A 25069-nucleotide genomic window follows, 5' to 3' on the forward strand; every position below is an offset into this window, starting at 1 on the left:
AGATGTTCATTACCTTTTCTGAAGAATCTTAATGAATTAAGCATTCTGAAAAAACACGCCTGTGTCAACAGCAAACAGTGGTTCAACTCCTACTATGTTTGTAGTCAAAATATCAGGAGTTTTCAAACAGCTTAGCCTCACTGATACCCAGAGATGGGCTTTCTCTTCAAGAGCAGGTAGACTGGGAATGATCCAGGAGTATCTGCTCTATTCATGACTCATGTAAAAATTCCATGCCCACCAACCCCAAATGAAATAACCCCACAGAGGCTGGTACCCCATTAACACGTTATCCATTTTGTTTACACAAGGATAGTCCTTGAAACTGATGCAGTTCCTTCAGAGCCAGCTCTCAGAGTGAGCAGGATGTGTGACAGAGCAAGGTGTAGAGCTGGATGAACACAGCAGGCCAAGCAGCTTCAGGGGAGCAGGAAAGCTGATATTTCAGGCCTAGACCCTTCTTCTGATACCCCTATTTATATCTGTCAGCCAGGGCTCCCTGATTGGACCCGGTTAACTGCCCCAATCAGGGAACTCAGATTCTATGAGATCCGCCTGGCTGATCTTGTTGAAATTACTACACCACCAATCTTAACCCATCCCCAATTCTCAATGAGGAAAGGAGGGAGATGAGCGCAGCAATTATAATGAGGTTAGCCAAGTTAGGGATGGCAAAGTCTTTGAGCTGGCCAGCAAGATTTACAGATGATGGGAAGGACTGCCTCTGGTAGCGAGATGTGAGCTCTATCTCCATCCACCTGTTTCCCTGGGGAAGACCATACGGACACATCAGTCTGGTTAATGCTAGGTGCCGTGGAACTGACCCCCACCAACAACTGGAGGACAGCGCTCTCCTTTGACAATGGTGACTGGGAATTGGCGCAGACAACCCAGGGAGGGGTGAGACGCTCTCCACAAAATGTTCAGGGTTTTTTTTTACCTTTAGAGGTGTAGCAGCTTCGGGATTCAAAATTATCAATGGTGCAACAAAGATCACGCCAGCAATGTCCTCTGGTCTCTCATGCACAATGTAGATTGCCATCAATCCACCCTGCAATACAAGAAGAGGCAAAATGACAACGACATCTCCAGTAGGCAGACCCCCCAAGTGAAGTCACACAGGAAAGCGGGCGTGACAAATGTCGGATCAGCCGTGAGCCTATTGGATGCCGGCGCAGGTTCGAGGGGCCGAGTTGCCTGCTCCTGTTCCTATTTCTTACTGTCGTTACTACAGTTGGTGCAGGAACTTCACACTGCAGTCCTCAGTACACAGCAGTGAAGGGCTGGGTCTGGTTCCTGATCTGTACTCGAACAACCTCAGCCAGAACAGCAGCTTGATTTGGGGTGGGGAGGAGGGGTTGGTGAAATTCACTTTATTGTCTGTGATAAAAGGGGCAAGAGAACATCACGGGCCATTTTCATACCCCACCCAGTTATCCTCTCCCCTTAGCAACAACATACGTTTTATAAGCGATTTTCATACGAAGATATCAGGACAGGTGATCCATAGCTTGTTCAGAGGAAGGGCTAGGGAGGGCAAAGAGTTAGAGGGGCAGAAAGGCTGATGGAGAACACAGGGTCCAGGCAACTGAGATCACGGTCACTGAATGAAGGGAGTAGGCCAAACTTAGAGATTGCTGGAGACACTCAAAGGGTCTCGCAGCATCTGTGGAGACAAAAAGCAGAGTTAAGGTTTCAAAATCTGGTGACTCATCTTCAGAACTCATATAACTCTGTGTCTGTTTGTCACAGATACTGCCAGACCTGCCGAGCTTCTCCAGCATTACGTGTGTTTGTCTCAGATTTCCAGTGGCTGCAGTATTTTGCTTTTGTTGAAGGAAGTGGGCAATGGGCAAATGGCCAGAATTGAGTAATTGAAATTGTGAAGTCCTTGGAGGATTGTAGGGCTGTAGGGGGTTACAGAGAGAGAGGCTCCTAAGCTTTTGGAAAAGGCCAATGTGTGCCAATCAGTTGGTGCTGCCTCCCTAGATGAACGTCACTCAAACTGAAACAGGTTAAAGACAGGACAGTAGCCACTCCTATCAGTAGCCTTCTGATAAAGCCTGGACTGGTCTTAGTCAAGACATCTCCTGACACACTGTTCCTGATCAAGTGTAAATGAGAATTAGAGGGGCATCAACTATGGTTCACATTAATGGTGAGCTTACTACATAGGAACAGGAGGAGGCCATTCAGCCCCTGGAGTCTATTCCACTAATCAATCAGATCATGGCTGATCTGAGGCCGAACTCCATATACCTCCCTTTGGCCCATATCCCTTAATGGCTTTACTTAACAAAAGTGTACTCATCTCAGATTTAAAATTAACAACTGATCCAGCATCCACGGCTGTTTGTGGGAGTGTTCTAAACATCTCCCACCCTTTGTGTGTCGAAGTGCTTCCTAACATCTCTCCTGATCGCTCAGGCCCTAATTCTCAGACCATGTCCCCTAATTCTAGAATCCACAATCAGTGGAAATAGTTTATCCATATCTAAGATAATAAGGTGTAGAGCTGGATGAACACAGCAGGCCAAGCAGCAAGAGAGGAACAGGAAAGCTAATGTTTCGGGTCGAGACCCTTCATCAGAAAAAAAGAAGGGTCTAAGCCCGAAACATCAGCCTTCCTCCTCCTCTGATGCTGCATGGCCTGCTGTGTTCATCCAGATCTGCACCTTGTTATTTCGGATTCTCCAGCATCTGCAGTTCCTATTATCTCTTATCCATATCTAAGCTGTCTTTTCTGTTAATATATGGAAGACTTTGATCAGAGTCCCCTTTAACTTTCTAACTTCTAGAGAATATATGCCTAATTTGTATAATCTCTTCTCAAAACCCCTGAAGTCCAGGTATCAGCAAATCCACAATGCTAGTGCCTGTCTATCCTTCCTAAAGTGAGCTGCCCAGATCTGCTCACAGTACTCCAAGTGTGGTCTATCCAGGGTGTTATAATGATTGCAATGAAATGTCTACATCCTTGTACTCCAGACCTCTAGATATAAAGACCAGCATTCCATTAGCCTTCCTGATTACTTCCTGTGCCTGATAATGGTATTTTAAAGACCTATGCACCTGAGCCCTTCAGACTCATTGGACATCCATTGTAGTTAACTTCATACCATCTAGAAAGGTCTATCCTTTCTCAGTCCAAAATTGATAACCTCAATCTTGTTTATATTGAACTTCATCTGCCATAGTTTTTCCCATTCATTTAAACTTTAATATCCCTTTGTAATTTTATGCTATCATCTCAAGTGTCTACTTTACGTCATCAGCAAATTTGGACATATGGTTTTCTACACCTTTATCCAAGACATTATAAATAACGTGAATAATTGGGGCCCAGGCATAGACACAAATACAAAGTTGCTGGTAAAGCTCAACAAGTTTGGCAGCATCTCTAAAGGAAAGAGCAGAAGTTCTGAGGAAGGTTCACCGGACCTGAAACATTAACTCTGTTTTTTTCCTTTACAAGTGCTGCCAGAACTGCTGAGCTTTTCCAGCAACTTTGTTTTCATTCCTGATTTACAGCATCCGCAGTTCTTTTGGTTTTTATTCCTTATGAGACACCATTGGCCACATGCTGCCAATTTGAGGGCCAACTCATTGTCCTGACTTTCTGCTGCCTGCCACTCAACCAATTTTGCCGCCATGTTAAAAATCTGCCCTTAGTTCTGTGTACTTCTATCTTGGTTAACATGCTCTCACATTGGACTTTATCAAATGCCTTCTGGCAAAGTGGTCTCCTACCACCTTCTCAAGGACATCTGGGATAGTCAACTTGCAATTGCATTAAAGATTCTTGGGGGCTTGACAGGGTGGATGCTGAGAGGTTGTTTCCCCTTTTGGGAGAGTCTAGGACCAAAATGCATAATCTCAGAATAAAAGATCATAGAATCATACAGCACAGATGAGGCCCTTCAGCCCATCAAGCCTGTACTGTCCATTTAAGACAGAGATGAGAAGGAATTTCTTCTCTCAGAGTGTAGTGAATCTACGAAATTCTTTACCAAGGAGGCTTGGGCATTAAACATACTCAAGGCTGAGATAGACAGAGTTTTAACCCATAAAGGAATCGAGGACTATGTGGAAAAGGAGGAAAGCAGTATTGAGGATTATCAGAGCAAGCATGATCTCAGTGAACAGCCGGAGCAGATTCGATGGGCTGAATGGCTTTCTTCATCTTCTTCATCAGATGGTCTTATCTCTAACAGAGTCTAACACTGTGGGGGAAATCAAATTAGACTCAAGCCTTTCTGGGATGAAACTTAGTTTAACAGAGAGTGGGAATCATTTGGAACTCTCTTCCGCAAATGGCAATTAATGTGTGATCATTTTCTGAGAATGGTAACCTTTATTTTGGGCCTAAGAGATTTCTTTTGATTCATTCATGGCATGTGTGCATCACTAGCTAGGCCAGTCTTTATTACCCAGAGAGCAGGTAACAGTCAATCACATGGCTATGAGTCTTGAGGCACATGAAAGCCAGGCTAGGCCTGGCAAAAAGAATCAAATGTGACATAAGGAAAAACATTAGGCTCTCGATTTGAGTGCATGATGGATACAGGTTCTATCAAGGCATTTCGGAGGGAATCAAACATATAAACAGAGGCATGGGGTAGGCCATTCAGTCCATTGAGCCTGGCCCACTATTGAATATGATCATGGCTGACTGAAAATTTCAATGTCTTTTACATCATCCCATCCCCACTGTATACCACTGGTAATCAGATTTAACAATCTCTACATTAAACATACTCAAATATTGAGCGTTAACAGTCCTTTGAGGTGCAGAATTCCTTGGATTCTCAACTCTCTAAGTAAAGCTAATTCTCCTCTTTTCAGACCTAAGTAGCATCTACATTGTTTTTAAGCTGTACCTCTGACTTTAGACTTCCAACCGGGGGAACCTCTTATCTGCATCAACCCCGTCTGTCTCTTTAACTGCTCTGCGAGATCACCTTTCATTCTTCGATGCTGCAGAGTATGCAGGCTCAGTTTGCCCAATATCTCTCCATAGGATAATCCCACCAGCCTAAAAACATGCCTTTATTGCACTCCTTCAATGTCAGTAATCTCTTTCCTGAGTTAAGCAGACCAGAGCTACATGCACTACTCCAGGTGAAATCAAACCAAGCTCCTATAATTGAAGCAAGACTTCATTATCCTTGTACTCCAATCCTCCTGCAATAGAGCCTAACATTCCATTAGCCTTCCTAATATCTTGTTTGTCTAAGTGGTTTATTGACAAGGACATCTAGATCCCTTTGTATCGCCAGTTCCCAACCTCTTACCATTTACGAAATGCTCTGCACATCTGTTTCTCCTATCAATGTGGGTAGCCTTGTATTTTTTCACGTTGTATTTATTTTTTGCCTAATGTTGAGTAGTCTGGCCAGTCACATTGTGTTTGGAACACAGCACTTCACATTTTTCTTTAAAGTAAGAAAAAGTTAGGGTCTGTGTTACCTTCTTAAAATACTTTGAGGGGGTCTGGTCTGGTCCATGACACACATAGAAAAAAAGTAGAATCTAGCGCTCAGAAATCAGCCCCAGGTCCCACTGATTTCATTTTCACCGCAACGCAACCAGATAATGTACAAAATGGGCAACATTGCAGGATCCATTCCCTGAGGATTAACAGCATTGAGGCATGAATCTATATCGGGATCTGAGTTAAGCAGCCTCAGGCCACAGTGTTTGTCTGTCACACGCTGGCAGCTCATTCCCAGGCACTGCCTGAAATTAACTTGCTGCAATTTACACCTTTAATGACCTTGTCTCACTGGGAGAGGTTTAATCTGTGATTCCTGTGCAAAGATTTTGCAGCAAAGCCGCACAGCTCTAATGAGGTGAATCAGAAAACACATTTCCCACTGTTTCGGAAAGTGGCAGCTCGAGGAGACAGAATTAAGGTCAACGAAGGATCAAGTGGTATAGGATGAACCTTAGAGAGAGGGCTGTTGAGGGGGCAATCGTAGGATAACTGCTGCGTAGAGGCCACTCATCATTTATGTCAAAGCCGCCTCAAAGAGCAGCATATTAGCTACTCTGTATATGCAGACTTCTCTGTTTAGGTAATGATCCAATTCCCTGCTGAATTTTAATGTAATTCATAGAATGTGGATGTCGCTGGCTAGTCCAGCATTTGTTGCCCATCCCCGAATTCCCCAGAATGTAGTTAAGAGGCAACCGCATTGCTGTGGGTCTGGAATCACATTGGAGGCCAGACCAGGTAAGGACAGTAGTTTCCTTCCCTAAAGGACATTAGTGAGCCAGACGGGTTTTTATGACAATCGACTGTGATTACACAGTCATCACTAGTTCATTTTCATTTCGGGTTTTTCAACGAACTCAAATTCCACCACCTGCTTTGGTGGGCTTCAATTCCTTATTGACAGAACATCCATCTCAAGTTTTGGAATATTACTCCAGTGATATTATCACCATGCACTGATCTGCCTGACGCTCTACAGTTGACACTGACTCTACCACACTCTTGGGCAGTGCATTCTCCAACTGAACCACTTTCTGTGTGAACAGACCTTTCCTGTGTAGAGGAAGCTTCACCGTATATCTAAACCCATACTATCCCTGTCTTTGGAGTGTTTGATAGAGACAGTGTAAAGGGAACTTTACTCTGTATCTAACCTTGTGCTGTCCCTGTACTGGGAGTGTTCGATGGGGACAGTGTAGAGGAAGATTTACTCTGTATCTAGCCCTGTGCTGTCCCTGCCCTGGGAGTGTCTGATGGGGACAGTGTAGAGGAAGATTTACTCTGTATCTAGCCCTGTGCTGTCCCTGCCCTGGGAGTGTTGATGAGACAGCATAGAGGAAAAAGCTTTACTCTGTTCCTAACTGTGCTGTCCCTGCCCTGGTGTTATTTGATGGGGGCAACGTACAGCAAGCTTTAACCTGCATCTGACCCTATGCTGTCCCTATCCTGGGAAGTTTGTTGGAGCAGTGTAGCGAGAGCTTTGCCTTGTATCAAACCCTGTGCTGTCCCTGTCCTGAGATGCTTGATGGGACAGTGTAGAGGAAGCTTTACTCTGTATCTAACACCATTGGCTCCTCAGCCAATCACCTGAAATGGGTGCCCTCAAATTCTCAAACCTTCCACCAATGGGGACTGCCTGTTGCTTTTGACCCTGCCTGTGTATCTAAACTCATGCTACCCCTGTCTTTGGAGTGTTTGATAGAGACAGTGTAATGGGAACTTTACTCTGTATCTAACCTTGTACTGTCCCTGTACTGGGAGTAATGAAGACCCTTAATGAAGACCCGGTGAAATCCTCCTTAATACAAATGCAAAACATGGACGTACTAGTAATCTGAAATAAAGACAGAAAACCCTGGAAGATTCTGTGGAATAGGAACAGAGTGAGCATGCTTGGTCCTTAATCTTGACACTGAGTAGCTGGATGGGAAATTACCAGCCAACCTACACGTTGTATGAATAGATTGCATTTTATAAATGTCAGCGTACAGTTGAGGTTGCTGTGCTATATCATTTCGATTGAGGTTTAGGATATGACTTGCAGAATGTGTGGCTTCTGCACATTGGCCTAAATTCAAGATGCATGACAGTCTTAAGATAGAAAGTGGGACTATAAAAGTGAACAATAAACAAGCTTACAAAAAGACAGGATGTGGCTGAATGGTAACGTCATAGGCTAATAAGCTAAAAGCCTGTTAACGTTCTGGGTTCAAATCCCCTTTGGCCTGGTGGAATTTGAACTCAATTAATAACTTACAGCATTAAGAAGTTGCGGTGATCATGAAAGCAATCATTGATTGCTTGTTAAAACAGTTGCCTGGTTCATTTAGGAAGGAGGTCTGCACATGAGCCTAGACCCAACAGTGATGTGGCTAACTCTGAAATAGCACCACTGGCAGCTAGGGGGTGGTTTAAAAATTGCTGGCTATGCTCATGAAAGAAGTAAATTTAGTATCTGATGTTTTGGAGGAACGCTGCCAATTTGTGGGAATCTGGTTTATAGTGACACTTGTCATATCACAATGACTATGCATTAACTTTGTGCAATGGGTACGGGCAAACACAGGTCTCAAGTTTTATCAAAAAATTGTAGAAGGAATTAGGATCAAAGTGATTGACAAAGTTTATACTTCTGCTTAAGGGGAAATGAGTTAATCAAGTTTATTTCTTGGGATATCTACTACGGAATTTGATTGCTTGTGACTGGACATCATTGAATGTTATAAAAAATATTATAGTAATAACAAGATATTTAGCATTTGGACAAAACTTTTCCAAAAGTTAATGGAAGCAGATTTGATGGTAAGTTTCAAATAGAATTGGAGAAATACTTGAAGGTAGAGCTTTTAGCAGGGCAATGGAGAAAGGGAGGGGTGGAGTGGAGCTGCAAAATGTATGACCCTTTCATGTCGTCAGCATTGACACAGTAGGCCAAATAGCAATTTGCTGAATGTCCTCAACCTCTATTTCGATATAAACTGGTGATGTGAAAATGCTCCCTAAACAGCGCCAGCAGACAACAATGCGTCAGGTTTATCCTCAGTTTATATATTTGTCCTGGTTTCACACTAGCATTGCACAGTGCCAGCTCTCCTCAAGCTTCTTTAGGCTGGGAGTGTTGCATGGGAATGGTGTAGAGGGAGCTTGACTCTGTATCTAACGCCGTGCTGTCCCTGTCCTGGGCGTGTTTGATGGGGGACAGTGTAGAGAGAGCTTTACTCTGTATCTAACCCCGAGCTGTCCCTGTCCTGGGTGTGTTTGATGGGGACAGTGTAGAGGGAGCTTGACTCTGTATCTAACCCCGTGCTGTCCCTGTCCTGGGCGTGTTTGATGGGGGACAGTGTAGAGAGAGCTTTACTCTGTATCTAACCCCGAGCTGTCCCTGTCCTGGGTGTGTTTGATGGGGACAGTGTAAAGGGAGCTTGACTCTGTATCTAATGCCGTGCTGTCCCTGTCCTGGGCGTGTTTGATGGGGGACAGTGTAGAGAGAGCTTTACTCTGTATCTAACCCCGAGCTGTCCCTGTCCTGGGTGTGTTTGATGGGGACAGTGTAGAGGAAGCTTTACTCTGTATCTAACCCTGTGCTGAGCCTGTCCAGGGGGTGTTCGATGGGAACAGCACTGACGGAACTTTACTCTGCATCTAACCCCTTGCTGTCCCTGTCCTAGGACTGTTTGATGGGGACAGTGTAAAGAGATCCTTACCTCCACTTTAAAAGAGTAGAATAAGCTTTACTCGGTACTGAGCCCTATGCGGTACCTGGTACAGGAATGATTGAGAACAGTGTTGCGTGAGATCTACTTTCAGTTTAAAAGAGCAGAGAGAGCTTTACGCTGTATTGAGCCCTGTGCTGTACCTGTCCTGGGAGTGTTTGATGCCAATCTTACCAGTTCAAATGGAAAATGCTCCCTTTCACCCAAGCCAACAGATCCATTCTGATAAACACAACATTTATTTGGAAAAATTGTCTCCATCAAGTGGAACCAAAATTAATTAACAGACTGAGCTCAGTTCAGACTGAGTGTGTGATGTGGGTGTAACCTGGGAATGAAAATAACTCTTGTCTCACAGGGAGCCTCGCTCACTCTCACAATCCTCAATGTATTTGCTGACGTATCCCTTCAGTAAGTCAGATTACTGCTAAGTCAGCTTTGTATCGTTTTACATTGATTTTCTTCATCTTTCCCCAGAGATTAAATACCAGTCATCAAAATGAACGGGTTCAGCATTTCGAGCAGAACTCGAGTCTGCAGCAAGCCACATCAGCTGATTTTCTACGGCTTGTTCCTTGAAGCTGCTCATTTTTGGGGAAATGATTTCTGTGTGACCTTCCCATTCCATTTTCTCTTTCACTCAGACACTAGGAACCATTGGTCACATGCAGACCTCATGTGACTCTGTATCGAACACTGTGCTGTCCCTGTCCTGGGTGTGTTTGATGGGGACAATGTAGAGAGAGCTTTACTCAGTATCTAACCCTGTGCTGAGCCTTTCCAGGGGTGTTCGATGGGAACAGCACTGAGGGAACTTTACTCTGTATCTAACCCCATGCTGTCCCTGTCCTAGGACTGTTTGATGGGGACAGTGTATAGAGACCCTTACCTCCACTTTAAAACAGTAGAGGGAGCTGAAAAGCATGGCCCCATGTAAACACATGGTCAGAAGTCAGACACCAGGTTATGGTCCAAAGCGTTTATTTGAAAGCACAAGCTTTCAGACCGCTGCTTGTTGGACTGTAACCTGGTGTCATTTGACTTCTGGCCTTGTCCATCCCAGTCCAACACCAGGACTTCTGCAAATTTGTATATGAACATGCAGTTATTGTACTGGTTTGAACTAATCCAGGTCCACTGTCTGGGGGAGGGCTATTGAAGGGCTGTGTGGGGAAAAGAATTTAAAAAAAAGACAGAGCCAGGATGATTTAGGAGGAGTGGGATGGAAGTGGTCCCTGTCTCTGGCCCAAGGGACTTCACATCTCATCTGATGGTTGCTTCCATCCAGATCCATGAAAAGTGAATCCCAACAGGAACCTCACTCAGAAGGGGCTGTGGGAGCAGGGAGAATCTCACATTAATGAGCGATAGGTGCAGCCCCAACAACACTCAAGAAGCTTGATACTATCCAGGGCAAAGCAGCTGCTCGACTGGCACCACATCCACAAACACCCCACTCCCTCCACCACCGACACTCAGTAGCAAGATTCACTTCAATAACTTTGCTCCAGTTCTTTGGACAGCATCATCCAATCCCACCATCCAATTCATTCATGGGATGAGGTGTATCTGGCCAGGCAGCATTTATTGCCATCCCTAATTGCCCAGAGGGCAGTTAAGAGTCAACCACATTGCTGTGGGTCTGGAGTCACATGCAAATCAGACCAGGTAAGGATGGCAGTTTTAGATAACAAAGTATGGGGCTGGATGAACACAGCAGGCCAAGCAGCACAAAAGCTGATGTTTCGGGCCTAGACCCTTCCTCAGAAAAAGACCCCTTTTCTGATGAAGGGTCGAGGCCCGAAACGTCAGCTTTTGTGCTCCTAAGATGCTGCTTGGCCTGCTGTGTTCATCCAGCCTCACACTTTGTTATCTTGGATTCTGCAGCATCTGCAGTTCCCATTATCTCTGATCACAAGGATGGCAGTCTCCTTCCCAAAAGGATGTGAGTGAACTAGATAGGTTTTTCCTGATTATTGACAATGGTCATCATTAGACTCTTATCCCGTACTTTCTTGCATACAGTTCTGGTCACCACACTGCCAGAAGAATGTGGATGCTTTGGAGATGGTACGGTTTTCACTGGAACACAGAGGGTTGAAAGGCAACTTGGTCAAGGTTTATGAGTGTGAATGGCATGGATAGAGTGGAAAGGATGAAGCTTTTTCCCGGGGTGGGTAATTACTAGGGGTCACAGGTTCAAGGCAGGGGTGGGGGAAGTTTAAAAGAGATGTGAGAGGCTTTTTTTTCACACAGAGTGTGGTGGGTGCCTGGAACACATTGCCAGAGGGGGTGGTGGAAGAAACAGACACAATGGCATCATTCAAGAAGCTCCTGGATAAATACATGAACAGGAAGGGAATCGAGGGATACAGATCCTGCAAGTGAAGACAGTTTTAGTATGGAAGGGCAAAATGTGCTGGCGCAGGCTCAGAGGGCCGGTTTCTATGCTGCATTGTTCTTTGAATTCACATTCCACCATCTGCCGTGGTGAGATTTGTACTGGTATCTCCAAAGTTTACTTGGGCTTCTGGATTAACAGCCCAGTGATAGGCCATCACCTCCTCTTAGCCAGCTACCATTTAGTAGATCTAGGGCAGCAGATACATGGCAACACCATCTCTTACAAGTTCCCCTCCAAGCCACTCACCATCCTGACATGGAAATATATCGCTGTTCCTTCAGTGTCACTGGGTCACAATCCTGGAACTCCCTACCTAAAGGGCATTGTTGGTTCCCTACACACCAACGACTGCAGTCGTTCAAGAAGGCAAAGTACTGGGCTAATGGTAAGATTCTTAGTAGTGTAGATGAGCAGAGAGATCTTGGTGTCCACGTACACAGATCCTTGAAAGTTGCCACCCAGGTTGACAGGGCTGTTAAGAAGGCATACAGTGTTTTAGCTTTTATTAATAGAGGGATCGAGTTCCGGAACCAAGAGGTTATGGTGAAGCTATACAAAACTCTGGTGCGGCCGCACTTGGAGTATTGTGTACAGTTCTGGTCACCGCATTATAAGGAGGATGTGGAAGCTTTGGAAAGGGTGCAGAGGAGATTTACTAGGATGTTGCCTGGTATGGAGGGAAGGTCTTACGAGGAAAGGGTGAGGGACTTGAGGCTGTTTTCATTAGAGAGAAGAAGGTTGAGAGGTGACTTAATTGAAACATATAAAATAATCAGAGGGTTAGATAGGGTGGATAGGGAGAGCCTTTTTCCTAGGATGGTGACGGCGAGCATGAGGGGGCATAGCTTTAAATTGAGGGGTGAAAGATATGGGACAGATGTCAGAGGTAGTTTCTTTACTCAGAGAGTAGTAAGGGAATGGAACGCTTTGCCTGCAACGGTAGTAGATTCGCCAAATTTAGGTACGTTTAAGTCGTCATTGGACAAGCACATGGACGTACATGGAATAGTGTAGGTTAGATGGGCTTGAGATCGGTATGACAGGTTGGCACAACATCGAGGGCCGAAGGGCCTGTACAGTGCTGTAATGTTCTATGTTCTATGTTCTAAGGCAACTCACCACCACCTTCTCAAGGGGCAAGTAGGGGCTGATAATAAATGCTGGTGTTACTGGTAAGCCTTTCAGCCTATGAATGAGTGACCAAATGATTCAAGCTGTTTGGCACAGCTCCACACTGAGTTCACCCAGTTCTGCTATCCCATTGGAAATACCGACAATCAGTTTGCAAGAGGTGCTGGTGAGGACAGGAAGCAACAAAAACACATCCTTCTCTTTGTTTTTGGTGCATTTAATGAGGTGAAGTTTTACAACAGCCCCGTTCCAATGTAAAACACCAAGCAACACGTTAATGTTGTATCATCTGAGCGCTGAGGTTAACTAGAAGATAAGTTAATTGTTAGAATCATAGAGTCCCTACAATGTGCGAGCAGGCCATTTGGCACACTGAGTCTACACCAACCCTCTGAAGATCATCTCACCCAGATCCACTCCTTATTCCCACATTTCCCATGTCCAAGTCACCTAATCTTCACACGTTTGGACCGTGAGAGAAAGCCAGAGCAAACTTAGAGAGAATGTGCAAACTCCACACAGAAAACGACCTGAGGCTGGAATTGAATCTGGATCCCTACCACTGTGAGGTAGCAGTGCTGACCACTCAGCTACCATGCTATCCCAATCTGTAATGTGGGAACTGTTTGGTAATTGGATGCTTTCATTTTTCAGATGGTGTAGTGAGCAAAAGAAAGGCAGGTTGTGAATAATTGAGGAACATTCTTTCTCTTGTTTACCAACCCAGATATCAGGGGTTGGTCATTACAAGCAGAAGGGAGTGATCCATTGAACCCAGATCACTGAATAATCACCACAATGACTGTACCAGATTACTTTTCAAATATGTTATTAGTGCAGAGATACAGTAATAAATGCTTTGGAACACGCACATAAAGACATAATCACGTAGACACGAACGCCCACAAAGACAAAACTGCACATAGACGCAAACAGACTTACACACATGCAAGCATTAACATAAACACTGGCTCACACACACAGATATATAGATACACACATACAGACACACACAGAGAAATAGATACACACTTACAGACACACATATACAGACACACATAAACACTGGCTCACACACACACATACAGACACACACATAAAAACTGGCTCACACACAAGGAGATAATGGGAACTGCAGATGCTGGAGAATCCAAGATAATAAAGTGTGAATCTGGATGAACACAGCAGGCCAAGCAGCATCTCAGGAGCACAAAAGCTGATGTTTCGGGCCTAGACCCTTCATCAGAGAGCACACACACACACACACACACACACACACACACACACACACACAGGTCAGTGAGCTGAGAATCATAGAGTCACATAGTACGGAAACAGATCTTTTGGCCTAACTTGTCCATGCTGACCAGGCCCATATCCTTCTAAATCTTTCCTATCCATATACGTGTTCAAATGTCTTTTAAGTGTTGTAATTGTACTAACGACTGTCTGTGTGGAGTTTGCACATTCTCCCTGTGTCTGTGCGGGTTTCCTCCGGGTGCTCCGGTTTCCTCCCACAGTCCAAAGATGTGCAGGTTAGGTGGGTTGGCCATGCTAAATTGCCCGCAGTGTTCAGGGGTGCGTGGATTATAGGGGGATGGGTCTGGGCGGGATGCTTCAGGGGCAGTGTGGACTTGTTGGGCCGAAGGGCCTGTTTCCACACTGTAGGGAATCTAATCTAATCTAAACAACTTCTTCTGGCAGCTCATTCCATATGCATTGCACCCCTTGCATGAAAAAGTTGCCCCTTAGGTCCATTTTAAATCTTTCCCCTCTCACCTTAAACCTAGGCCCCTCTGGTTTTGGACCTTTCCCCACACCCTGGGGAAAAGACCTTGGCTATTCACTTTATCTTTGCCTGTCATAATTTCATAGCCCTTCATAATGTCACCCTTCAGCCTCCTGAACTCCAGGGAAAAAAGTCCCAGCCTATTCAACCTTGCCTCATTACTTAAATTCTCTAATCGCAGCAACATCCTTGTAAATCTTTTGTACCCTTTCCAGTTTGATAACATCCTTCCTATAATTGGGCAACCAGAATTGTATGGAGTACTCCAAACGTGACCTTAGCAATGTCTTGTACAGCCATAACACACCATTTGGGTGGCTCAGTGGTTAGCACTGCAGCCTCACAGCGCCAGGGACCCGGGTTCGATTCCAGCCTCGGGTAACTGTCTGTGTGGAGTTTGCACACTCTCCCTGTGTCTGCGTGGGTTTCCTCCAGGTGCTCCGGTTTCCTCCCACAGTTCAAAGATGTGCAGGTTAGGTGGATCAGCCATGCTAAATTTCCCGTAGTATTCAGGGGTGTGTGGGTTATAGGGGGATGGGTCTGGGTGAGATGTTTCAAGGGTTGGTGTGGACTTGCTGGGCCGAAGGGTCTGTTTCCACACTGTAGGGAACCCTAATCTAAAAAAATGATCTCCCAATTCCTGTACTTAATGTTCCGACTAATGAAGCCAAACGCCTTCATTTCCCTACCTGCAACGCTACTTTCAAGGAACTATGTATTTGCACCCCTAGGTCTCTCTGTTCAACAACACTTCCCAGGCCTTACCATTAACTGTGTAAGTCCTAGGCTGGTTTATCTTATCAAAATGCAACACCTCACTGCATTTACTTCATCTGCCATTCCTCGACTAACCAGCCTAGTTGATCAAGATTCCATTGTACACTTAGATAACCTTCTTCACTATCCACTATGAGACTTATTTTGGTGTCATCTGCAAACTTACTAATCATGCCTCCTATGTTCTCATCCAAATCGTTGGAACATAGAACTGTACAGCACAGGAACAGGTCCTTCGGCCTTCAAAGTTTTGCTGAACATGATGCTAAATTAAATTAATCCCTTCTGCCTGCCCTTGGTCCACATTTCTCCATTCCTTGAATATTCACATGATTATCAAAAAGTCCCTTAAATGAACATACTATACCTGCCCCAACCACCACCCCTGACAGAGCATTCCAGACTGCTACCTCTCCCTGTGTAAAAAACTTGCCCTTCACATCTCCTTTGAACTTCCCCCTCTCACCTTAAATGTATGCCCCCTAGTATTAGACATTTCAGCTCTGGGATAAAGATTCTCACCATTAACCCTGGCTATGCATCTCATAATTTTATAGACTTCTATCAGGTCTCCCCTCAGCCTGCGCCGCTTCAGAGAAAACAACCTGAGTTTTTCAGCCTCTCCTTATAGTTCATTCTCTAATCCAGGCAGCATCCTGGTGAAACTCTTCTGTTGACATAATTGTTCCTCAAGGTCTGGGTGGATACTAGAGGGCCCATAGTATAATCCTATCAGAGTGATTGCGCAAATCTTAGTTTTCAGCTCGACCCATATTGCCTCAGTGGGTGAGCCCTGCAGTATGTCCTGAGTGCAGATATAATATTCTCCCAGATTAGTAATGCAGCTCCTCCACCTATTTTACCTTCCTCTCTATCTCATCTAAAACACCAAAACCCTGAAATGTTGAGCGGCCAGTCCTGCCCCTGTCTGAACCAAGTCTCTGTAATGGCCACAACATCATAGTCCTATGTACTGATCCAGGCTCGAAGCTCATCTCTGTTATCTATAATACTCCTGAAATACACACACTTCAGCCTACTAGTACCATTGTGTTTCATTTACCCGCCTCTGCCTGTTTTTTCTCTCTGATTCAGTGGTCTGAACATTTACCTTCCCCTCGATCCCTTTGCTTACTGAACTGCTACTCTGGTTCCCAGGCCAGTGAGTCTCCTACCACCTATGTTCACTTCAATCTTGCCTGACCCTGCTCTACAGCTGGGCCAGCTATGGGGCCTGGCTGCTGCTGTTATACTGCCATGAGAGGCTATCCCCGCCAACAGCATCCAAAACGGTATACATGTTAGAGAGGGGAATAGGAGATCCCTATACTACCTGCCTGCCTCTCCTGGTGGTCACCCATCTGTCTGTCTGGACCTGTGGTGTGACCACCTGGCTGTAACTAGTGTCTAACACACTCTCTCCCCCCTGTATGCTCCTCAGTTTGTCCAACTATTGCTCCAAACAAACAACACGGTCTGTGAGGAGTTGTAGCCGGTTACACTTCCTGCAAACATAGTAGTCAGGGACACTAGACTGTTCCCTGATCTCCCACATCAGGCAGGAGGAGCATTCTACTGCTCTAACTGCCATCTCTGCCCCTTTACTCTGAGGGAGATAAAAGAATCTGAACTGGCCTGCTTTACTCTCTGAAGCCCAGTATTCACCTAAGCCCTCACTCATGTCAACCAGCAGCCCTAAGTGGTTACTTAAATTACAACACAATCATTTCAAACAGACCAAATATCTTCTAAGCTGCAACAAACTTCCCAACAGCCTGTTCAATATCTCTTTTTTGGTTAAAGGAGGAGAAATGGTAGGAAACATTACAGTAATGTAACATTTGGATACGAGGATCTTCCTCACTTCGCTCATCAGCCAAGACAACTTCTCCCAGAATGCTCCTCAGCGAAGTCTCTCAGCTCTCCTCCATTAGGTCATTAATATTAATGACAAACAACAGTAGAGTCAGCACCACTCCTTGCAGCAGACCTCAGGTTACAGGCCTCCAGGCTGAAGAAAATCCCTTTACCACCAGTCTCTGTCTCCTACTGCCACGCCAATTTTGTATTCAATTGGTTAGGTCTTCCTGGATCCCACATGATCTATCCTTTGTAACCAATCTACCATGTGGAACCTTGTCGAAGGGCTTGCTAAAGTCCATGTAGTCAATGTTTACTGTTCTGCTGTCATCTATCTTCTTGGTCACCTCTTCAAACAACTCAATTAATTTTTTGAGAATAAAAGCTGAAAGAACTTCGGATGCCGGAAATCTGAAACTAAAACACAAATTGCTAGAAAAGCTTGGAAGGTCTGGCAGCATCTGTGGAGAGAAATCAGAGTTAACAGTTTTAAGAAATGTTACAACATGTTAATTCTGATTTCTCTCCAAAGATGCTGCCAAGCCTGCTGAGATTTTCCAGCAATTTCAGTTTTCATTTCAGCTTTGTGAGACATGATTTCCCACTCACAAAGTCATGCTGACTACCTCTAATCAATCCTTGCCTTTTGAAATGCATGTAGATCTTGTCTCTCAGAACCCCCTCCAACAGCTTACCCATCTCTGGGGTCAGGCTAACTGCTCTGCAGATCATAGAATCCCTGCAGTGTGGAATCAGGCCCTTTGACCCAACAAGTCCACACCAACCCTCAGAGGATCCCACCCAGACCCATCCCCATGTAACCCACCTAATCTATACCTCTCTGAACACCATGGGCAATTTAACATGACCAATCCATCTAGCATGCACGTCTTTGGGCTGTGGGAGGAAACCCATGCAGACACGGGGAGAATTTGCAAACTTCTCACAGACAGTCACCCAAGAATGGAATTGAACCCAGGTCCCTGGCACTGTGAAGCAGCTGTGCTAACCACTGAGCCAACAAGCCACTGAACCACCGAGCTGCCCCTTAGTTCCCTATAGTTCCATGGCTTTTCTTTGCAGTCTTTTAAAAATAATTACACAACATTAGCTACCCTTTAGTCTTCTGGCACCTCACACGTAGCTGTTAAAGATACAAATATCTTCGCTAGGGGCCCCACACTTTCTTACCCAGCTTTTCACAATGTCCTGGGATACATGTGATCTGGTCCCAGAGACTTATCTACCTTTATGTTATAAGGCCACCACCACCTCCTCTGCTGTAACGTGGATTCTTTCTCAAGCATCGTTATTTATTTCCCCTAGTTCCCTAGTTTTCATGTCTTCCTCCGCAGTAAATACTGAGGCAAGATATTGGTTTAAAATCTCACCTGTCTCCTGAGATTCCACACATCGATGCTAACAGTGCGGGCTCAATTCCTGTACTGGCTGAGATTACCATGGAGGTCTCTCCTATATCCCTCCTCGCCTGAGCTGTGGTGAACCTCAGGTTAAACCACCACCAGTCATCACTCTAATGAGATAGCACCCCCTGGGTCTATGGCAACTTTACCCAGAAACAAAACACTGATGCACACACAAAGCTTCATGACCCAGTGTCAATTTCCTGCCTTTCCCCCCCTTTTTCCTGCACCCCATTACGATTTAAATAGCCATCCAAAGCACCTCTTCAATGTTTAAAGTTTTGGCAAAGATCTGTAGCTTGTGTTGTGGTTGAGGCTGTTGACTTGCTCACCGAGCTGGTTGGTTCTCACTCTGACGTTTCGGAGGCTCCACTGATGATGTCATCTCTGAACAAGAATAAATCAGTTTGGCGAGCAAGTCAACAGCCTCACCTCTTCAATGTCTCAACTGAACCTGCTTCTAGTGCACTTCTAGGCAGTGCCTCCCAGACCCTAACTACCCGCTGTGTGAAAAAGTCTTTCTCACATCACCCTTGCTTCTTTTGCAGACCACTTTAAATCCACGTCTCTCGCGTTCTTTTTATTTCACAAGCAGGAAATTAATGTCCCTGTCTACTTTATCCAGCCCATTCACAATTTGGAAAACGTCTACCAAATATTCTCTGATCTCCTCAAATCATCATTGCTTCTTTTTTCCAACTACCTTCAATCTGTTCTCTCTGGGTCTTGAACCTTCCACCTCTCTCTCAACTCTACCCAGATCCCTTGTAATTTTGTACCCCTTTCGCTCAGTTCACCTTCTAAGCTTCTCTTCTCTGAGGAGAACACTCCCAACTTCTCCAGTCTGTTCAAGCAGCTCAGGTCCCTCACTCCTGGAACCATTCTCCTGAATCTTTTCTGCATATTATCAACAAAATAGATCAATTGAATAAATGGATGGAAATCTGGCAGATGGAATACGCTTAGATTCATACAACGCAGTAAAGGTCCTATGGCTCATCAAGTCTGCACCCGACATAAGGCTCGAATATAATGTGAAAGGTATAGTGCAAATGCAATGTGAAAAAAATGTGAAGTTGTTCTCTTTAGCAGGAAGAATAAAAAAGCTTTGTATTATTTAAATGGAGGATGACTGCAGAATTCCAAGGTGCAGTGGGCTTTAGATGTTCTCGTCATGAGTCACAGAACATTAGAATGCAGATGCATCACATAATTAAGAGTAATAATAAAGAATTATTATCTGCCAAATTTAACATAAAAGTAGGTGGCCAACATTAAGGTCTGAGACGAAATGGCTGAGAGGTTAAGGCGATGGATGGTTAATCCCTTGTGCTTTGCTTGTGTGGGTTCAAATCCCACTCTTGTCACTGTCTGCAGACATTTCCTTCATAGTCTTTACACAGAGTGTGTTGGCTGCCTGGAACACGTTGCCGGTAGAGGTGGGCACAATAGCATCATTTAAGATGTATCGAGGCAGATACATGAATGGGCAGGGAGCAGAGGAATACGGATCCTTGGAAAATAGGCGACGGGTTTATATAGGGAATCTGGATTGACGCAAGCTTGGAGGGCTGAAGGGCCTGTTCCTGTGCTGTAATTTTCTTTGTTCTTTGTGGTTAAGTTTCAGTGGTACAGGTTATTGGTAAAACCACATCTCCAACATAGCGTGCAGTTTCTTCACCTCCTTATTTGGAGAAGGATATACATGTTGAATGCTGCTTATGGGACTGATAGCTGAATGAGTGGGTTGTCTTATGATTAAAAACAACAAAGAACAATACAGCATAGGAACAGGCCCTTTGGCCCTCCAAGCCTGCACGAACACTTTTTGTCCTTCCATGCTAAAACTGTCTTCACTTACAGGATCCATAACCCCCCATTCCGTTCCTATTCATGTATTCTTTCAGGTGCTTCTTGAATGCTGCTAATGTCTGTTTCTACCACCTCCTCTTGCAACATGTTCCAGGCACTCACCACCCTCTGTGTGAAAACTTTGCCTCGTACATCTCTTTATAAGGAAACGTTGGACAGACTGGGCTTGGTTCCACTGCTGTTTAGGACAATGAGGGGTGATTTGGTTGAAGTGTATAAGATACTGAATGGTTTTCACATGGTGGACATGCAATAGATGTTTCATCTTGTGGGTCAGCGTACATAACTAGGAGAGACCATTTGAAAGTTAGTGGTCACCCTTTTAGGGCAGAGATAAGGGGCATTTTATTTTACATGACTTTGCAGCTCACTGCCTCAGAAAGCAGTGGAGATGGAGTAATTGAAATATTTTTAAGGTGGAAGTGGATCAATTCTTATTAAGTAGGTGATCGGGGTGGGTGGGGAAATTGGAAATATACAGAGATCAGCCATGATCTTATTGGACAGTGAAGGAGCAAGCATAACGGGGTGAATGATCTACATCCTGATTCCAGGTTACAGTCCAATGATTTATTTGAAATCACAAGCTTTCGAAGCACTGCTCCTTCATCAGGTTACAAAGGAACAGTGCTCCGAAAGCTTGTGATTTCAAATAAATCTTGGTACTCTTAGTCTGGAGCCAGCCTCTCCTGGTCAAGCAACACCATACTTCTCCCGTGTTTCAACAGGTCACTTACCATGGAATGTGCAAACAGGAAGATCTGCATGCCTGGGTGGCGGTCCTTCATCAGATCAAGATGTTGCAGGCAGTCCCGGACATAGATTCTGAAATCGGATGCAACCATGCGCTTGCCTTCACTCTGCCCATGGCCAACTGTGTACGGAGGGAGAAAGAAGATTGAATTTTTGCTTGGTAGGACTTGGCTTCAGTTTTGATGAGAAAGGAGCCAATTTCAAAGCTTCTCACCTTGAACTCATCAGGACAGATGCAAAAATGTCAAAATTTCAAAGGGAACAACAACTTACACTACATGACAAAAGGGTGCTGATTGGTTGACAAGTCGACTCTAATTGGTCAGTGTGCTCCCATGGAGAATTCGCTGGGAAACTATTGTCTTCCATAAAGAAACATACAAAGCACTAAAATATACATTAATGACTGTGGATGTGGGAAATCCACAGGGTGGCACAGTGGCTCAGTGGTTAGCACTGCCGCCTCACAGCATCAGAAACCCTTCCACTCTTGGGTGACTGTGTGCCATTCACGCATTAGCCCCGTGTCTTTGTGGGTTTCCTCCGGGTGCTCCGGTTTCCTCCCACAGTCCAGAGAAGTGCCGGTGAGGTGAATCGGCCGTGCTAAATTGTCCGTAGTGCCCAGGGATGTGGTAAATGCTGGTTTACAGGCATTGTGGAGCTTGGGGCGTTGGATCTAGATGGGATCAGAGTATTGGTGCAGATTTGATGGGCTGAATGGCCTACTTCCTCACTGTATGGATTCTATGATGCTATCTATGATTCTATGAAAAACAGAAAATTCTGGAGAAACTCGGCTGGAGAGAATCTATGGAGAGAAAACAGTTAATGTTTTCAGTGACTCTTCCATGGAACCTTTCCAGAAAGCACTTTATTTTACTTCCACAAAAAAGAGTGCCTGGTCTTGCTTCTTCTGACTTCAAAGGACAAATGTATGAGTCCAAGCAGTAGTGTAGGTTTCTGAGTGGAGACCTTCCTTGAAAGGACAATGGGGTGTCAACTGAGATTTAGTGCTTTCCACATTGAGGGTGATGGCAGACATCTGTGGGAAATGGAAAGGGTTACCACAAGCCTGCATTGCACAGCGACAACGGGGAGTGTGGGGAAGGCAGGTTCAACTGGGAAATGTCAGAATGGAACGGGCCTACAGTGTGGAAGCAGGGCATTCAGCCCATCGAGTCCACACCATCCCACCCAGACCCACCCAGACCCTGTAACTCTGTTGGCCCACCTAGCTTGCGTATCTCTGGACACAAAAGGACAGTTTAGCCTGGCCAATCCACCTAACCTGCACACCTTTGGGCTGTGGGTGGAAACCCATGCAAACAGAGAGGGAACATACAAACTCCACATAAACAATCACCCAAGGGTGGAATTGAACCCAGGTCCCTAGAACTGTGAGGCACCAATGCTAGCCACTGAGCTACCATAGGGAGTGTGGAAGCAGTAGGTTCAACTGGGAACTATCAAAATGGAATTGATCATAGAATCATAGGGTCCCTTCAGTGTGGAATCTGGCCATTCGGCCCATCAAGTCTACACCGACCATCCAAAGAGCATCCCACCCAGACCCCACCCAATCCTATCCCTGTAACAGTGTAAGACAAACACCTAAAAAGAAAGTAAAACTATAGCACAACGGGGAAAGGGCAGGGGACTGGGACTAGCTGAGATGCTCTCAGAAAAAAAAACCTTAACTTTTGAATATTTCATCCCTGGTCTAGGAACAAATCTGAATGCAGTGCCTTTTATGTGCTGAAGTGTCTTGATGATCAAGGGCAGCAAGGGTTATGGGGAGAAAGCCAGAGAATGGGGTTGAGAAACTTATCAGCATCGATGGGCCGAATGGCTGCTTCTATGTCTTACGGTCTTATGGTTAATTTTAAAAAGAGGTTGTTGCATGGATAGACCTTACTAAAATTCAGATTGATTTGATTAGCTCTTCACTTCTGGGGTACAGTTTATGCAGGTCAAATTCAAGCTAAGCATTAGTAATTTTGCTAAAAGAAACACCACACAACTGTGGATGCTGTAAATCTGAAACAAAACCAAGAACTGCTGGAGAAATTCAGCAGCGTCCATGGAGAGAAAGCAGAGTTAACATTTTGGGTCCAGTGTGCCATCTTTTGAATGTCAGTTCTGAAGTGAATTTCAGAAACATTAACTTTGTTTCTCTCCCTGGATGTTGCCACACTCGCCGAGTTTCTCTGGCAGCATCTGCAATTTTGCTGCTGTGCATCGAGTGCTGGGTTTTTTATATCAAAATAACAAGGAGATCCCGACCAGACCAAACAGCATTTTACTTCTATCAGTGAGACCAGCATTTATTACCCATTCGTAGCTGCCCTTGTGAAATTGGTAGTGAGCTGTCTTCTTGAACCAGTGATAGTAGGAGCTGCAAATGCTGGAGAATCCGAGATAACAATGTGTAGAGCTGGATGAACACAGCAGGCCAAGCAGCATCAGAGGAGCAGGAAGGCTGATGTTTCGGGCCCATTTCTGACGAAGGGTCTAGACCTGAAACGTCAGCCTTTCTGCTCCTCTGACGCTGCTTGGTCTGCTGTGTTCATCCAGCTCTACACCTTGTCATCTACCTTCTTGAACCACTGGTTTCCAGATGGCATGGGTAGACCCACAATGCTGTTAGGGAGGGAATTCCAAGATTTTGACCCGGCGACATTAAAAGAATGTTACTGAAACCAATGCCAATTCAGTGACTGACATGAGGTTTTATCACCTGATTGTGCTTTAGACTGACTTTAATTCAATGGAAAATCGAGAGTCATATCATTTGTCATGAGTTCTACCTGTGAGGCTTAGTTACCATGGAGACTGGGCGGTGTCTCAGAGAACTGGATGCAAATATTTGTGTCTGAAAACAAAGATGAGAGGGACAGAGCTCATAGTGAACAGTCTCCAACATTTTGGGGCAGCAAGATAAAATGAGAGGCCCTATCGGGGTAGTAAGGAATAGAATGCAAAAGTCGGCAAACAGAATAAGGTTTCCTTGAAAGCTGAGATAACAAGGTGTAGAGCTGGATGCATACAGCAGGCCAGGCAGCATCAGAGGAGCAGGAAAGCTGATGTTTCGGGCCCAGACCCTTCTTCAGAAATGGGAAAGGTGAAAGGGGTTCTGAAATAAACAGGGAGAGAAGAGAAGGTGGATAGAAGATGGGTAGAAGCGAAGATAGGCGGAGAGGAGACAGACAGGTCAAAGAAGTGGGGATGGAGCCAGTGTAGGTGGGGAGGTAGGGAGGGGATAGGTCAGTCCAGGGAGGACGGACAGGTCAAGGGGGCGGAATGAGGTTCGTAGGTAGGAAATGGGAGTGCGGTTTGAGGTGGGAGGAGAAGATAGGTGAGAGGAAGCACAGATTAGGGAGGCGGGGACAAGCTGGGCTGGTTTTGGGATGCAGTGATGGAAGGGGAGATTTTGAAGCTTGTGCAATCCACATTGATACCATTGGGCTGCAGGGTTCCCAAGCGGAATATGAGTTGCTGTTCCTGCAACCTTCGGGTGGCATCATTATGGCACTGCAGGCGGCCCAGGATGGACATGTCATCTGAGGAATGGAGGGGGCATTGAAATGGTTTGCGACTGGGAGGTGCAGTTGTTTAGTGTCAACCGAGCGGAGGTGTTCTGCAAAGCGGTCCCAGTTTGGGACAAAGAATGATCTCAGCCCAAAGGTACCCAATTCCCTGGATTGACTGTGAACTGCTTTCTTTGAAGACTCTATTCCCATGGAGAGGGGATCATAGTGTATACATACATAGCATGTGATATCGGTCATGTTAAAGTAACAATAAGGATTTACTTTTCAGCAGTTCAGTGTATTGGTTATTGCTGGGCAA

At 45.1% G+C, this 25069-nt stretch overlaps 1 protein-coding gene across 1 annotated transcript in view; it reads right to left on the reverse strand.

The window, feature by feature from the left end:
* The window catches only part of LOC125460206 (monoglyceride lipase-like), a 75226-nt gene that overhangs the window by 20636 nt on the left and 29521 nt on the right, over positions 1 to 25069 (reverse strand). Inside the window, exons 4-5 of the mRNA XM_048547359.2 lie at positions 21205 to 21341; positions 941 to 1051 (exon numbers count right to left, since the gene is read on the reverse strand). Of these exons, the coding sequence (XP_048403316.1) occupies positions 941 to 1051; positions 21205 to 21341 (248 nt within the window). The remainder of the gene's footprint in view (positions 1 to 940; positions 1052 to 21204; positions 21342 to 25069) is intronic.

This window comes from Stegostoma tigrinum, chromosome 11, assembly GCF_030684315.1.
Source record: "Stegostoma tigrinum isolate sSteTig4 chromosome 11, sSteTig4.hap1, whole genome shotgun sequence".
Taxonomy (NCBI): Eukaryota; Metazoa; Chordata; class Chondrichthyes; order Orectolobiformes; family Stegostomatidae; genus Stegostoma; species Stegostoma tigrinum.